This window comes from Neolamprologus multifasciatus, chromosome 17 (genome assembly GCF_963576455.1).
Source record: "Neolamprologus multifasciatus chromosome 17, fNeoMul1.2, whole genome shotgun sequence".
Taxonomy (NCBI): domain Eukaryota; kingdom Metazoa; phylum Chordata; class Actinopteri; order Cichliformes; family Cichlidae; genus Neolamprologus; species Neolamprologus multifasciatus.
Window position 1 is genome coordinate 5,474,943 of NC_140455.1, and position 13,604 is coordinate 5,488,546.

Here is a 13,604-nt window from a genome sequence, read left to right on the forward strand (position 1 = left end):
TTTTTTTTATAATTTTTACTAATAAAAGACATCAAGAAGTCATAAACAGAGGGAGAACACACCATGGCCCATTGTTAAACAAGGAAGATTTATTCATCAAAGTGATTTATTAATCAAACAGACATAACATGAAAACACTTGAACACAGAGAGGGGCATCATTGGTCAAAATCCATTCATCTCCCTGGGCATCTCTTCCACCATAGACAGACAGCCACCAATACAAAAAGCCAAACAGTAACCAATTTAACCTGAGCAGAAAAACTAGAACGCTGTCAAGATGGAGTAGAAAAAGTCTCCGGAAATTTGTTCAGGGTTTATAGAAAAAGCCAATATGTCAACACAACTTACTGGCAATATGTCCAATTATCAGCAGGGAAAGCAGTATTGGAGAGACATGGTGTGATGAAGAATCACTGAGGCTTATTGTCTTGTCACCATACTTTATCTAGAAAATACAAAAAAGCATTTCACAGGGTGAAGTCTCACCAGAGCAGCGGAGCTATTCTGAAGGAAATATCACAATTTGAACATAACTGTTTAAAAAAAGATGTTTTATGTTTTTGGACTTGATACAAGTTTAAAGCTTCTACTCAAAACTTTTGCTATTCTCACCACAGACTCATTTGATCAGTTTTGTTTTGTTTTATGTTGATTGTGTATTGAAGTTCAATAAAGTATTTATAGCATTATTTTAGAAAACAGTCATTAAAAATAATATCAGAAATATATTTTGTGCACTTTGTATGGTAACACGATTGCTATAATGTTGGACCTACTGTCACAACAAATGTATCTCTATGAAAGTGTTGCCTATAGCTTAAAAGAAAGATTTACCTTTAACTTTTGGATTCGTGTGTTGGGTAGCCCTTTAACCTCACAGCTGAAGGAGTCTGTCTCTTTACTGGTTTCTTTGGCCTCCAGGATACAGCCGTATTCCTGTGTGTCTTGAACGCCCCACACTGATAACTCGTCTTTTGACATCTCCAGTTTGTCTGACTTTTTCTAAAACAACAGAAACAAAGTTTGACCTTTAATGAACTCCTGTTTGTACATGTGATAAAAAAAAAAGCAAAAGAAACAATGTTACCTTCAAGGTGATGCGGACATTGTTTCCTGTCCTTATGGCTGTGAAGCTGGTAAACTCAGGCTCTGGATGGTAGGTGATGTTTAAAGAGCAGGCTAAAGTTTCATTGGCTGCTTTTAGAAGCACAGTGCTGCTAGAAATCATCAAAGTGTTTTCAGCTGCAGGTGTGTCATAGCTGAGACTCTGCAAGGAGTTTAAATACATTCTGTGTTATAAAGTCAATGTCTGGATGAGATGCTTAAGTGACGTTATTTTTTAAGTATAGTTGAGCACTAATTCTTTAGCACAGGAGTTACGATGACACACACACACACACACACACACACACACACACACAATTAAACTGTGCTACAACATACCGCTATAACAAATGTCTGACTCAAGTTTGTTTTTGTTTCTCTTCCTTTTTTGTTGAAAATATATCAGTCCCAAACCTTAAGGAGTCTGCTAGAATGATGACGAAAAACATACATCCAAATCAGCCAAAGAATGTCTTCATTAGAATAAAATTAAAAATTTGGAAGGCCCAGCTAGAGTCCAGACCTAAATTCAACAGAACGTTCAAAACTTCCTTTTAACAGGGAGAAAATTCTAGCAGAACCAAGCTCAGGGAGGGGCAGCCCTCTGACATGTTGGTCTGGTTGGGGGTGAGAGAAGGAAGACAGGACACAGACACACTGTGGAAGAGGGCATGAGACTAATAATAACTAATGATTAAATGCAGAGTGGTTTATAAACATATATAAACGCAAACACTCACAGTGAATCCTGGGAATCCCCCAGCAGCCTGGGCCTATTACAGCATAACTAAAGCAGGATTCAGGGTCACCTCATCCAGCCCTAACTATAAGCTTCATCAAAAAGGAAAAATTTAAGCCTAATCTTAAAAGTAGAGAGGGTGTCTGTCTCCTGAATCCAAACTTCGAGCTGGCTCCACAGAGAAGGAGCCTGAAAGCTGAAGGCTCTGCTTCCCATTCTACTTTTAAATACCCAATGAATCAATAGTCTGAGCGCAAAGTGCTCTATTGGGGTGATTTGGTACGATTAGGTCTTTAAGATAAGATGGGGCCTGATTATTTCCATTAAAAAATCTGTGGGATGACCAGAAGATGCCTCTGCACATGCTCTCACAATTTTACACATTTGGAGCAAGTAAGAATGGGCAAGTCAGATGTGCCATGCTGAGAGACCCAATCCTCTGATTAATCAAAAGGCACTTCCACAAAGTACTGGGCTAACTAGGTTTGTGCACACGTATGCAACAAACTAATTGGATGTTTTATTATTATTTTTAAATAAGTTGGTTTTGAAATTATATTGTACAGGTTAGAGTTAAAGATGAGAACAGTTTTGAAATTATTTGTCGGGATCTCATTTTTTAAGTTGACTAAAACCCAGGTGTGTACACGTTTCATACGCATGCACAATGAATAGAAAACCTCGTAGTGGAGCAGATTAATTTGTCTTCTCATACACTGAAGCTTGCTTTAACGTTAGTTCATTGTTTATTTGTTTGTTCATTTAACATGAGTGCTTTTGTAATCATCGTTCACTAGTGTTCATCCTATTATCTTTTAAAATGATGAACAAACGTTTGTTTGAGCTGGCATTTAAAAACACATCTAGTCTGAATGTGTTCTGCTTTCATGTTGAAATCAGCCAACATTTTGAACATTTTAAAATTTGAAAGTTTGAACCATGACATCTTTACCTCTGTAAATCAACCAGAGAAAGACATATTATGTAAAACTATATATTTGATGTGTAACAACAATCCCATTTACACTGTGTGTGTCTGCAGACCTGATAGCTGCTGTTGATGGGAAGCTTGACGTCGTGCTCAGCGTGGCTGTGTACGACCCCTTCAACAAGGTCCAGATGAGATCCCATGAGTGTGAGCTTCCTCTTCCCACTGCCAAACACAGAGCAGCATTTATGCAGAGCAGAGAGTTGAAAGACTCTTGATCACAGAGAGATTCTTATAATGACACCTCAATGTAATTGTAAAACCGTACTGCTGCGTATTGCTGCTTTAAGAGATTTCTATACACTAGAGCAGTGGTTCCCAAACTTTTTTTGCTGGGCCCCCCTTGTTTTACAAGAAAAATGTTCGCGCCCCCCCCCTCGCGCGCGCGCGCACGCACGCAAGAACACATCCTCCAACCACACACACCCATATTTTGCTCCATTGCGGTTTATTTCACACCTCAAACATTTAGTAAACAATTAAGCAAATACAAGTAATATGCAGGTAGCAAGAAAATAAACTAATAAAGTCTTTTATGCTACGTCGGCACCTACACGGGTATTTTTGATAACGCAGCTGTTTCGTCCACACGTAAACGGCGTTTCGAATCACCGAGAATGGAGATTTTTTAAAACTCCTTTTTTGCGTTTATGTGTGGACGAGGAATATAGAGTTCGTCATGCAACGTCAAAGGTATGTGCCTTTTTCACGTCACGCTCTGCGCCACGTTATTGTTTACATGAGATGAATTGCAGAATGGCAGATAGAGACGAAATACTGTTAATCTGACTATCTGCAGGTTTTACACGCTTACATATACACGCAGTTACTCAGGCACGTGCAGAGGGGGGGGGGGGCTAGAGGGGCTTGAGCACCCGCCCCTTTCCTGATGGGTGCCCAAAGTGCCCTTTTGTTGAGGCAACTTTTTAAAAAAAATTATTTATTTTTTTAATGTGTGTGTGCGTGCGGAGTCCTGTCTGTGCCCCTCAACAATAATATTTAACTATTAATCACAGTTTTGCTAAATAAAAGGATCTGGCTTGCATCAGTCACATGATCACATTTAACCAATGATCGCCCCTGACGGCAGGACGCGCTGGTTACAAGCCGGGAACGAGCTCACAAAGAGCACACGCAATTTTTTGTGGTCCGGAGCTGTAGGAGAAACACAAGTTAACTCAGAGACACAGACTGATGCGACAAAACCAGTAAGTAGGTGTACAGCGTACACTGTAGTGTATAGCACACAGGAGTATTGGCTTATTACGTACACGTTGGTAAGTTGTCTTGTTGCAACTGACGAACTGAAACAAACGAGCGTGCTGTGTGTGCAACAGCGCGACAAACATTACCTGTCCTTTTATTAATTGCACAAGTAGTGCTGGTCATAGCTGCTGGCTACCTGTGTAAGGCTGTCATGGGTCTGTAGCTCTGTCACCGTTTTAGGGAACATATTTAGTTTTAAAGTAAGTTTCCGGGCTTTTCCTGCCTTTCTGGAAGGATTATATTTCACTAAAAAACGATCTAATATGCATGTCCACATAATTATGCATTATTATAATTATAATATATTAAAAAACACACGCTGTATTTTAAAGAACATACATTAAGAAGCAGATTATATTAGATTTATATTTTAAATAAGACAAAATTTGGTTTTTACAGCAGTAAAATTATTGTATCTCTACAGTTTAAAAAAGCTTTCCCCCTGCACAGAGTGGATAGTGAAACAAATGGAATCATAAATACATTATTTCATATTTATTACTTCCCCCTCCTCATTGCTTTATTATTGTAGCTCTAGTAATAAATAATAATGTAAGGATTCTGGATCAGCACCGTGATGCCCATAGTGTATACAGTATTCTGAAGAAGGTCTAAAATGTCACTGTGTGTGCGTGCATGTGTGTCTTTTATTTAGATGGATTAAAAAAATATATATTACTCATGATATAACATTGTCCAGACATGCCTGGTAAGCACATGAGGAGGGAACAGTAGGCGCTGTGTGAGGCTACTAAAGGCAGTGCTATAACATTTTTCTGTCATCATTTTATTATAGATTAAGTGCAAGAGTTGTTAGGTGTGGATAATTAGATTATAGTTTATTGCAATAGCAAGTTGTGCCTTGTTCTCAGATAGACAGCAAGTGGAGAGTGATATATGAAATGATGGAATGGAAGGAAGAAGAGAAACAAAGAGTGATTCACAGGCAGAGCCTAAATTATTTCTCACAGTTTTTTTGTGTCCTTATGGTTCCAAGTGCTGTCACCAATCTTTGCATTTTGTTATTATCTCATGACACTTGTTTAATCAGCTACCATCTCTCCTATGGACTTTTTACTGTCTACAGTCTCAGATCAACACAGCCCTGCCCTTCCCATATTAGATTCTTGATGAATGTGTGTTGTTGTTATTCAGCCTGGTTCAATGTGCCCCTTTTTAACTTTGAGCACCCGCCCCTTTAAACCTCTCTGCACGGCCCTGCAGTTACTGTCCCTCCATTTAGAAAGGCAGAGGCATCACGGTGTAATTATTTTACATGTAGTTGTTTTTTTTTCCTGTGTAATAATATTCAACATTGCTATCAATACATTTTTCAAAAAATCCCTCTGCAAAATGGGTTCAAAAACATAAACAACTGTTGGATGCTGTTTGTCTGTGATTTGAACCGGGGGAACAAATCGTGGCAGGATCAGCCTGATATTATTTGTATCCCACTGTAACTTTACTGTATAAAGAGCTAACATCTCCAACATGTCAGGAGTAGTTAGTCATTACAACAAGTGTTTGTGAACTACAAATCAAGAATGTGGGATACTGTTTGTCCGTGATTTAAACAGCCCAGCGCTGCTCCCGACAAAGGGAAAACCAATTCTGCAGGGAGACCTACCTCGGCACTTGTGCAGGTGAAATCAAAGGGAAGATATGCTTCACCATATTTTCTAGTCTTTGGCTTAGAATGAAGTTGGTTTGGAAACATATTCAGCGATGCTTCATCTCCTGCTTTGCGTTTGTGTGGGCGCCCCATGCTAGCAGTGTCCAAGCGTTGTTTTTGTTTTTTGTTTTTTCCCTTTTCATGCCGCGCCCCCCCCTGCAATGGCTCTGCGCCCCCCCTAGGGGGCGGGCCCCACACTTTGGGAACGTCTGCACTAGAGTATAATGAGTCATCATCTGAGGATGACCTAGTTGTTATGTTCTGATGCAGACCAAAGTGTCTGATGGACTAAAACAACAAATTTAGCTTTGTAGCTATAAAGGCCAAAGCATGAAAGGATCACCGTGGGGTTCTTTAAGAGTTTGCTTGAGGATATAAATGATGCTGCATCACTTCTGAATGGAAGAAAGATCTACAGCATTATAGCAGAAAACCAGCAGAGCTCAATAAAGGTGTAACGATAAGCTTATTGCTTGATGGAGCAGAAAAATATCCATCTGTCTATTTTCTTTCCCACTAACATGTTATATTTGTAACAAATACATAAGACTAAAGTAGTTTTAGATTTGGATCATTAACACCACCTTTACTATCGGCCTTTATTGCCTCAGGAAGACTCCCTGTTAAAATGAACTGCAGATGATTATCATTTTGATTTATCAGGTTATTATTGCACTTTTCTTAGAGACAGTGCTCTCCATATGTCACATTAAATCTGTTGCAAATATTATATGGTTGTTAATTTGGTTCTATTTGATTTGATTTGTCTAAAAACTAAACTGAATTTAGTCAGAGGTGACCTCCTCCTCAAAAACAGTTATCAGCACTAGTTCCTTTTAGTCATCCAGTACTGCAAATCTTCAGTTTAAACTCTTTCTGTGACATTAGCTGCTGGAAGTTCTGGATCCACCATCAGCAGCTGTCGCTAACGCTTTGTGCAAAACTAATCTTACCTCATCCAGCTGCTGCTTGGAGTAATGTTGCCACAGGATGGCGATGAGCGGTAAGTGATGTTAGCCTCACCATGGCAACTACCATCTGGGAGGAGAACGCATAAGTTGGCCACACCTTTAAGATGTGTGCTTGGAATGTGGAACGTCAGACTGATACCAGTGTTGCCCCAAACAGGAGACCTGGGCAAAGACACACAGACTCAATGACATCACCACGATATGCAGAAAACCCAAAAACAGACAAAACCTGTTGTTTTATTTTTACTAATTTCTTCTTTTGCACCTTAATTTTGAATCCTTGTATTGTTTCTTTATTTAATATTTTATTGTTGTTGTGTGTGAAGGGAGACTCTTATTGTACATATTCTGGATTTGTTAGTATTTTATAAAACACACTGTTAACTATTTTAGAATTGACCTGTCAAAGTTAACCCTCTCAGGCTCAAATTAACCTTTTTGTTGCTAATGCACAACCAAGTCCTGCAGTGGTACTTCTGAGTAAAAAAACCTCATAAAATATGTATGTGGGGTTGTTAGTTTTTAACTGTTGCAAATCGGCAACACCTGCCTTGAGAGGGTTAAATTACAGAATATGTAGGTTTGTAATATGGGTGGTGTTCCCCTGTATTAAAATCTGCTCTTTAATTCGTCATTTCCCAGCATCGTCTTAGTTATGTGTACAGTGGCTCACTCTTTTGGAGTACAGTCAGCGTGTGTCTGGATCCTCACTCGTTTCACATCACCAAGGTTACGACCTAATAACACTGCATGGTTTGTCCCATAGAAAGACACCACACTGGGAGTGATGGAGGAGATCTCTGGGATCTGACAGTGAAACAAAAAAAAATAGATAATTTAATTTCTTTCTGCTGACATTATACTGGATGTGGATTAGGTGTCAGAGGAACAATGAGGATCAGACTCACGGAGAAGTTCTTCCCAGACTCCAACTCTTGGCAAACTCTGTCCTGCAGGAGGGGATTCAGCACTTAGCATGTGCGTAGCACTGTAATCTATCAGAAGTGATCTAGGACCTGTTGTGGCTAACATTATCTTAGTTCAAAAAGAGGAAAACTGCTAATAAAAGCATTTTTATTTTTTATAAACTAAACATGGAAATCATTCTATTGATGAAGCAATAAATACTTGAAAATGTCACCCTCAAAATAAGTTAGTCAGTAGGAAATTTGCTCAGTAATCGTGTTTTTCATAGCATGTCTGGCCTTTACTAAAAATGTTGTTTTCTACCATTAAGCCCACGTTTCTTGCTGAATGTTAAAAAGTGATGAATTTAAAATAATGTAGCACACAGACTGATATGAAGTAAGAAAATCCATAAAATGAGTCACTAGTACACCAGTCTCTCCTTGGTTAGCCCAGGAACAGCTGTTTTTGTTCCATCCACAACCAGCTTTGATACACTGCCGACACCTGAGCAGAAAACAGAGGAGTGAGATGAGCACAAAAAAGCACCATAGGGGAAAAAGGAGTGCATGAATGAGAGAACGACAAAGCTGTTTTGTTTTTCCTACTCATAAAAAAAAATGGTAAATGGCCTGCATTTGTATAGCGCTTTACTCAGTCCCTAAGGACCCCAAAGCGCATTACACTACATTCAGTCATTCACCCATTCACACACACATTCACACATTGGCAATGGAAAGCTACATTGTAGCCACAGCTGCCCTGGGGCGCACTGACAGAGGCAACCTGGACCTCCAAACACACACGCTCACCCCACCTGCCTGCTCTCCACCCACTTCCTGAGGAAAACTGCGTGTCGGCTCAGTCAATCCAATCTGCACTGAAGCAGTTCTTATTCCTCAGCCACAGTTGCTAAAGTTCTTTATTATTCATTTATGTCTTAACTGACAGGATTTCTTATTTTTATCTCTCTTCCTCATTTCCTCTGCTGCCACAGCTGGTAGGTGGGAACAAGATGCCGAGGAAAGGATTCAAGAAGAGGAATCAACTACGTGTACTTTTGGGAATGAAAAGAGACTGCCATACTTTTCATGCAGAAACAGAAACACACAGTCCACATCATCCTGAATGAATAACAGGAAGAGAGCAGATGTTCAGCCAAGAAGTTCAGCTGAACTGAGGAAGCTGTAGGAGTTTACTGCCGAGAACATTTAATAATGAAAATATGTTTTCAAGTACGCTCCTTTGCTGAAATAAACCGGTATAAAGACTTCCCACAACAAGACCACTTGTCTCTTGTCCAGCCTGTCCGTACAGTTTCATTCAATTATTCAACTTTTCCAGCTTTCATCAGTAAAGTTTCGTTCTCTTTGATTTCTAACTGCGACTTGATTGTCTGATCTTTCTGTTAATCACATCAGGACCACTTTAGTCTGTTCACAGTCTGAGTCGTTGAATCATTTCTGGTATTAATGGACTTACAACATGAAACTTGGTGGTCCACTCATGTTAGAGCAGTCGTTTAACCTCAGTTGTTCTGACAGTTGTGATGTCCCAAGTCTGAATTTTATTGTGACATGCAGACCTGTACATTAAAAAAAAACAAAAAAAAAACGTAAGTGTCAAAGTCTCTACTATTAGTAGTATATATGTTTGAGCTGTACCACTATAATAATAAACAGTTAGAATATTTCATCTGTCAGAGTAGCTCTGTCATTAATATTTCTGATTTAATTTTCTTATTTTGGAAAATACTACAAATCAATAAATAACTTTTGTTGTGAAGCATTTTATTCCTGGAATTATTTCTGAAAAGTCACTGACCATCAGCAGGAAGCGTATGATCAGACAGGATGCAGGTGCATTGTGGGAAATGTGGAGCAGGGTTATTCGAAGCACAAATCGAGCCGGACCTCGCAGCGAACTGACAGGCAAAGTTAGACGGCCCTTCCTGGCCCACAGTCAGGTGTATGTGGATTTTTAGTAAAATCTGAAAATGAAGAACATAAGAGAGAAATACCTGAAAGCCACAAATGATCACAGTCCCGAGTGTGTTTGTGAAGCTGTACCTGTCCGTTTGTGTCCTTTTCAACTTTGTGGGAAATCATTTTGTGTTGGGACTCATCAGGAATGGACAGCCAGTCTGAATCTGTGCAGTCATCTTCAAATGTGCAGCTAGGAGAAGAAGAAGAAATGATCACCAAGTTCAGAATTGTTTGAAGACGTCAGCTGCACATGTTGTTTCTCTCACCTGCTTTTAGAGCCACACCAACCACAGTGTGGATCATGTGCAGACCAACACTCCTGCACATTTGTGTACGTGCTGCAGTTTGACACAGGAACTCGCTTCACCTAGAACAACAAACACTTTAAAATGCAGCACAGGTACATGTGACGTTAAGATAATCAGTAAATAATTTAAGTACCTGGTTTGTAAATGGCACATACACATGTTTACGATCCACTGGATCCAGACGTAATTTGGGAAACACTTTGCGGTCATCACTGGTCCTGTAGAGCACCGTGGGACAGGCAGCGTGATACTTCCTGTCCACAGACAGCTGACAACAAGAAGGAGAGACTGTACTATTGTTTCTGTACTCAGTGGGGGGGGGGGGGGGGGTGTATTCTTTGGTTGTTTATGTCAGATCAGAAGCAGTGTGAGTGATCAATCTAGTTACAACCTTGCTTTGAAAAAAATGGGACTCTAGGAAGAATGTAAAAAATAAATAAAGCTGATAATCATATAACCTCCTAGGACCTGTCGTCCACATATGTGGACATCACATTTTGGGTTATTTAGACCAAAATACTCAATTTTGCTCTACATGGGCCATCCACATCCACTTACGAGGACATTATACTGCTACTGTTCTATCAATCTTTTAAATGAATATCCTCATATATGGCTCTTATTTTTCTTAAAAACAAAAATAAGGTTAAAAAAATCTGTTAAATTCTTTGTTTTTACATTCATTGGGCCCCAATAAGCCCAAATATCAAAGAGAAATTAAAAATGCATGCCGTGGAAGAGTTCGGGCCTTAGGAGGTTAAGATCACAAGTGTTGCAAACACAATGAATAAAATTTTTAATTTAGAATTTACACTAAAAGCAAAACTATACAGCTTTTACACACACCCCCACCCCCCACCCCGTTAACCATCATCCAGTAAATCTTTGTTTCTGTCCAAATATTTATTTTTAGGCATCTTTGAGATGTTTTCAGCCAGATCTAATCTGGTCTTCCTGTGCCCGAGTGTAAACAATGGTTTCCGTATATACATTCCTGAAGGTGTCTCTTTAACTCAAAGTTTGATAAAGGACGACAAAGCTACTTCTCCAAGGGTGTTCTTGGTAATCCAAGATGCTCTGTAGCTGTAAACTAATGAAACACTGCTGCAAACATCCACATCGGTTGTCTTCTGTACTTGTTCAGACTCGTTGGATGTTCTTGACCTGGAATGTTGATTTGGCTTCTCCTACAGGCTCTGCTGTCTGTCTGCTTTCTTTTGCTTGTTCAGCCTTGTTTACTTGCACTGACTCTTCTTTGGGCCTAATACGTTGACTTCCAGCGAAATGTTGTGACATAACGAAATTAGGCCTCAACTGACTGTGAAAATGGCAGCCTGTGTATAAAAATGGCTGTAATTCCTAAACAGTTAATGCAATAAATTTGTTTAGTTAACAGGTTACTCAATAAACACCCTACTGCTACTAGATTGCCTCTGAAATACTGAACATTAGCTTTATTTCTTTCTGTTAATAATAACTGATGTATGATCATTTGTACAAACCTTAATGAGCTGCCCGTCTCCTGTCCCAATATAGAAAACCATCCAGCCTCTCTGCCTCACTGCCAGTACTGAGGTCATGTAGCTCTGCCTGAAAATCACTGCCTTCAGTTTAAGGATCTTTGGCTGAGAAACAGAAAAACATCAGAATTAACTGACCTGAAGAACTGAACATCAGAAGTACTGAAAGTCCCGAAGCCTCACTGAAGCATGTCTGTTGCTGCATTGTCATCAAAGTCAGTTGAATTTCTTGATTTTGTCATTTTAGTTTGAAATATGAGGTTCAGAGATGAAGTGTGGCCATTAGGACATTCCACAGTTAGCTTAATAGTTAAACTGGTTCATAGATAACATTTTTTCTGTTATAGTATGTGTGGAGAAACAAATATATGGATTATTTTATCACCAATTGTACAAAAGTCTTAAACTGCTCTCTCATCTTTCTTCAGTTTATGATGCTCAAACACGACAAGATTTTTCCAGCAGCTGAAATGATATTACAAAAACAACTCTATAAAGACGCACAAAGGAACAAAACTTTCTTTTTGTTGTAGTTAAAATGTATATTAGTATATTATTAGTTATTTCATTCTTTTTTAAAGGGACATTTATCCAGAGGATACTGGAGCCATTAAATTAACAACCACTAAATCAGAGTTTAAAAAGCTCTCACCGTCACTTCTGATGGCACAGAAGTGTAGAAGTCTGGATCTCTGTCGGCATCACTGCTGTAATCAGGGCTGATGTCAAACACCATCAGCTGGGTGTTGGTGTCTCCTCCATCCACACTGAACACGCCGCTCCAAAGCACCGGTTGCTCCCCCGGGATGACCGAGGAGGCCACGAGTCTGCTGCTTTCACTGTCAGAGACACTGAGAGTCGCGCCCCGCAGAGACTTGAGTGTATCAGTTTTGCTTTTTTTGCCTTCGAGCCAAATGAGACGGACTCTGTTTGTTGGAGCTGAGAGCACGTTGGAGAACAGATAGATGGTCGAATTGATCTGAAACGCGTCAACAAACTCCACATCACCTTTACTTTTGATCCCAGGTGTGCCTGAAGCTCCATCAGTTAGAGAAAATATACCTCCACCCTGTTTGTTATCTGTGTCTTGCAGGTTGACAGTCTGCCGATTAATACCACACTTGTTGTTTTCGGGCTTTTCTGTGTTTTGTTGGATCGCGGTCAGAATGTAAGTGTCAGCCTGAGTTTTCTTCTTCACATCCACCAGAAAGCTGACTGACCTGCTGCTGCGCTTCAGAGGCCCCACCTGGATCTGTTCTCTGTGCAGAAGCTTGGAGATGTTCTTCAGGTCCAGAATCTCGCAGTGGCCACAGTCATCGCCAGTCACACCGCAGCTGATCAGAGAGTCATGCTTTGCGAAAGGCAACAACACGTTGATGTTGAAAGTTGCGTTCCACTCAGCTGTGTCAGAAACCCGGTAAAACTGCACATCATCCTGCTGGTTTCCGGTCTTTAAGATTCCTCTCTGGGTCAGACTGTTGATCAGAGTCAGGTCGTGGCTCAGCTGGTACAGCCTCTCCTCTGTAGCGATGTAAAGCATGTTGGGGGTCACGACAAATTGGCGGATGTCTCCATCAAAGGTGAAGCCTTCATCCTCCTTCCGACACAGACCCAGTTCTCCAGAGAGAACAGAAAGCAGAGCGAGCAGCAGGATCATCTTAGAATAACGATAATTCTACCTGGGACACGCTCACACAGCGATGCTCTGCGTGGCACTCTGCTCTCTGCGTCTCTAAAGTTGTGTGTAAAGCGCAGGGCGAGCAGCGCGTGCAGCTGAAAAGAGAACCGCTGGAAGGAGGAGGGCTGGAGCGTGCCAAGCGAAAGTGAATTTATTTGAACATTTTCGCTCAGCAGCTTTCCTCTCATTTCCACCCCGTACCTCTGTACAGGCCAATGTTACAAAAAAAAAAAAAAAAAAAGCCGGATATAGTGCGCCCCTAAGCAAAATCACCGCTATTACAGCCCTCATCTGTATTCTTTAAACCTTCCATAAATGTTAGTGTAAAGTCAGATTTGGCTTAAATCAGTGGAAACATTTGACCTCAGAAATGATTCTGACACAAAAGCCATTCACACCAGGTTACCCCAATCTTATAAACAGTACATTTGCATAAGATTGGGGAAACCTGCAGTCAGCTGAGAC

The 13,604-nt window shown here is 40.2% G+C and overlaps 1 protein-coding gene across 4 annotated transcripts in view; it reads right to left on the reverse strand.

Moving 5' to 3' along the window:
* Positions 1–13,350, reverse strand: part of LOC146498807 (plexin-C1-like) — a 90,896-nt gene extending 77,546 nt beyond the window's left edge. Inside the window, exons 1-15 of one of the 4 annotated variants that reach the window (XM_085137417.1) lie at positions 12,114–13,348; positions 11,444–11,566; positions 10,075–10,209; positions 9,900–10,000; positions 9,718–9,823; positions 9,473–9,638; positions 9,131–9,233; positions 8,080–8,155; positions 7,651–7,692; positions 7,416–7,549; positions 6,725–6,904; positions 2,890–2,998; positions 1,090–1,269; positions 837–1,004; positions 59–447 (exon numbers count right to left, since the gene is read on the reverse strand). In XM_085137417.1, coding sequence (XP_084993543.1) covers positions 337–447; positions 837–1,004; positions 1,090–1,269; positions 2,890–2,998; positions 6,725–6,904; positions 7,416–7,549; positions 7,651–7,692; positions 8,080–8,155; positions 9,131–9,233; positions 9,473–9,638; positions 9,718–9,823; positions 9,900–10,000; positions 10,075–10,209; positions 11,444–11,566; positions 12,114–13,118 — 2,739 coding nt within the window. In that variant the 5' untranslated portion in view covers positions 13,119–13,348 and the 3' untranslated portion in view covers positions 59–336. Of the gene's footprint in view, positions 1–58; positions 448–836; positions 1,005–1,089; positions 1,270–1,458; positions 1,534–2,889; positions 2,999–6,724; positions 6,905–7,415; positions 7,550–7,650; positions 7,693–8,034; positions 8,156–9,130; positions 9,234–9,472; positions 9,639–9,717; positions 9,824–9,899; positions 10,001–10,074; positions 10,210–11,443; positions 11,567–12,113 lie in introns of those variants that run through there. The other 3 variants (XM_085137420.1, XM_085137418.1, XM_085137419.1) reach the window with 3 other exon arrangements.
* Positions 13,351–13,604: the final 254 nt, after the last annotated feature.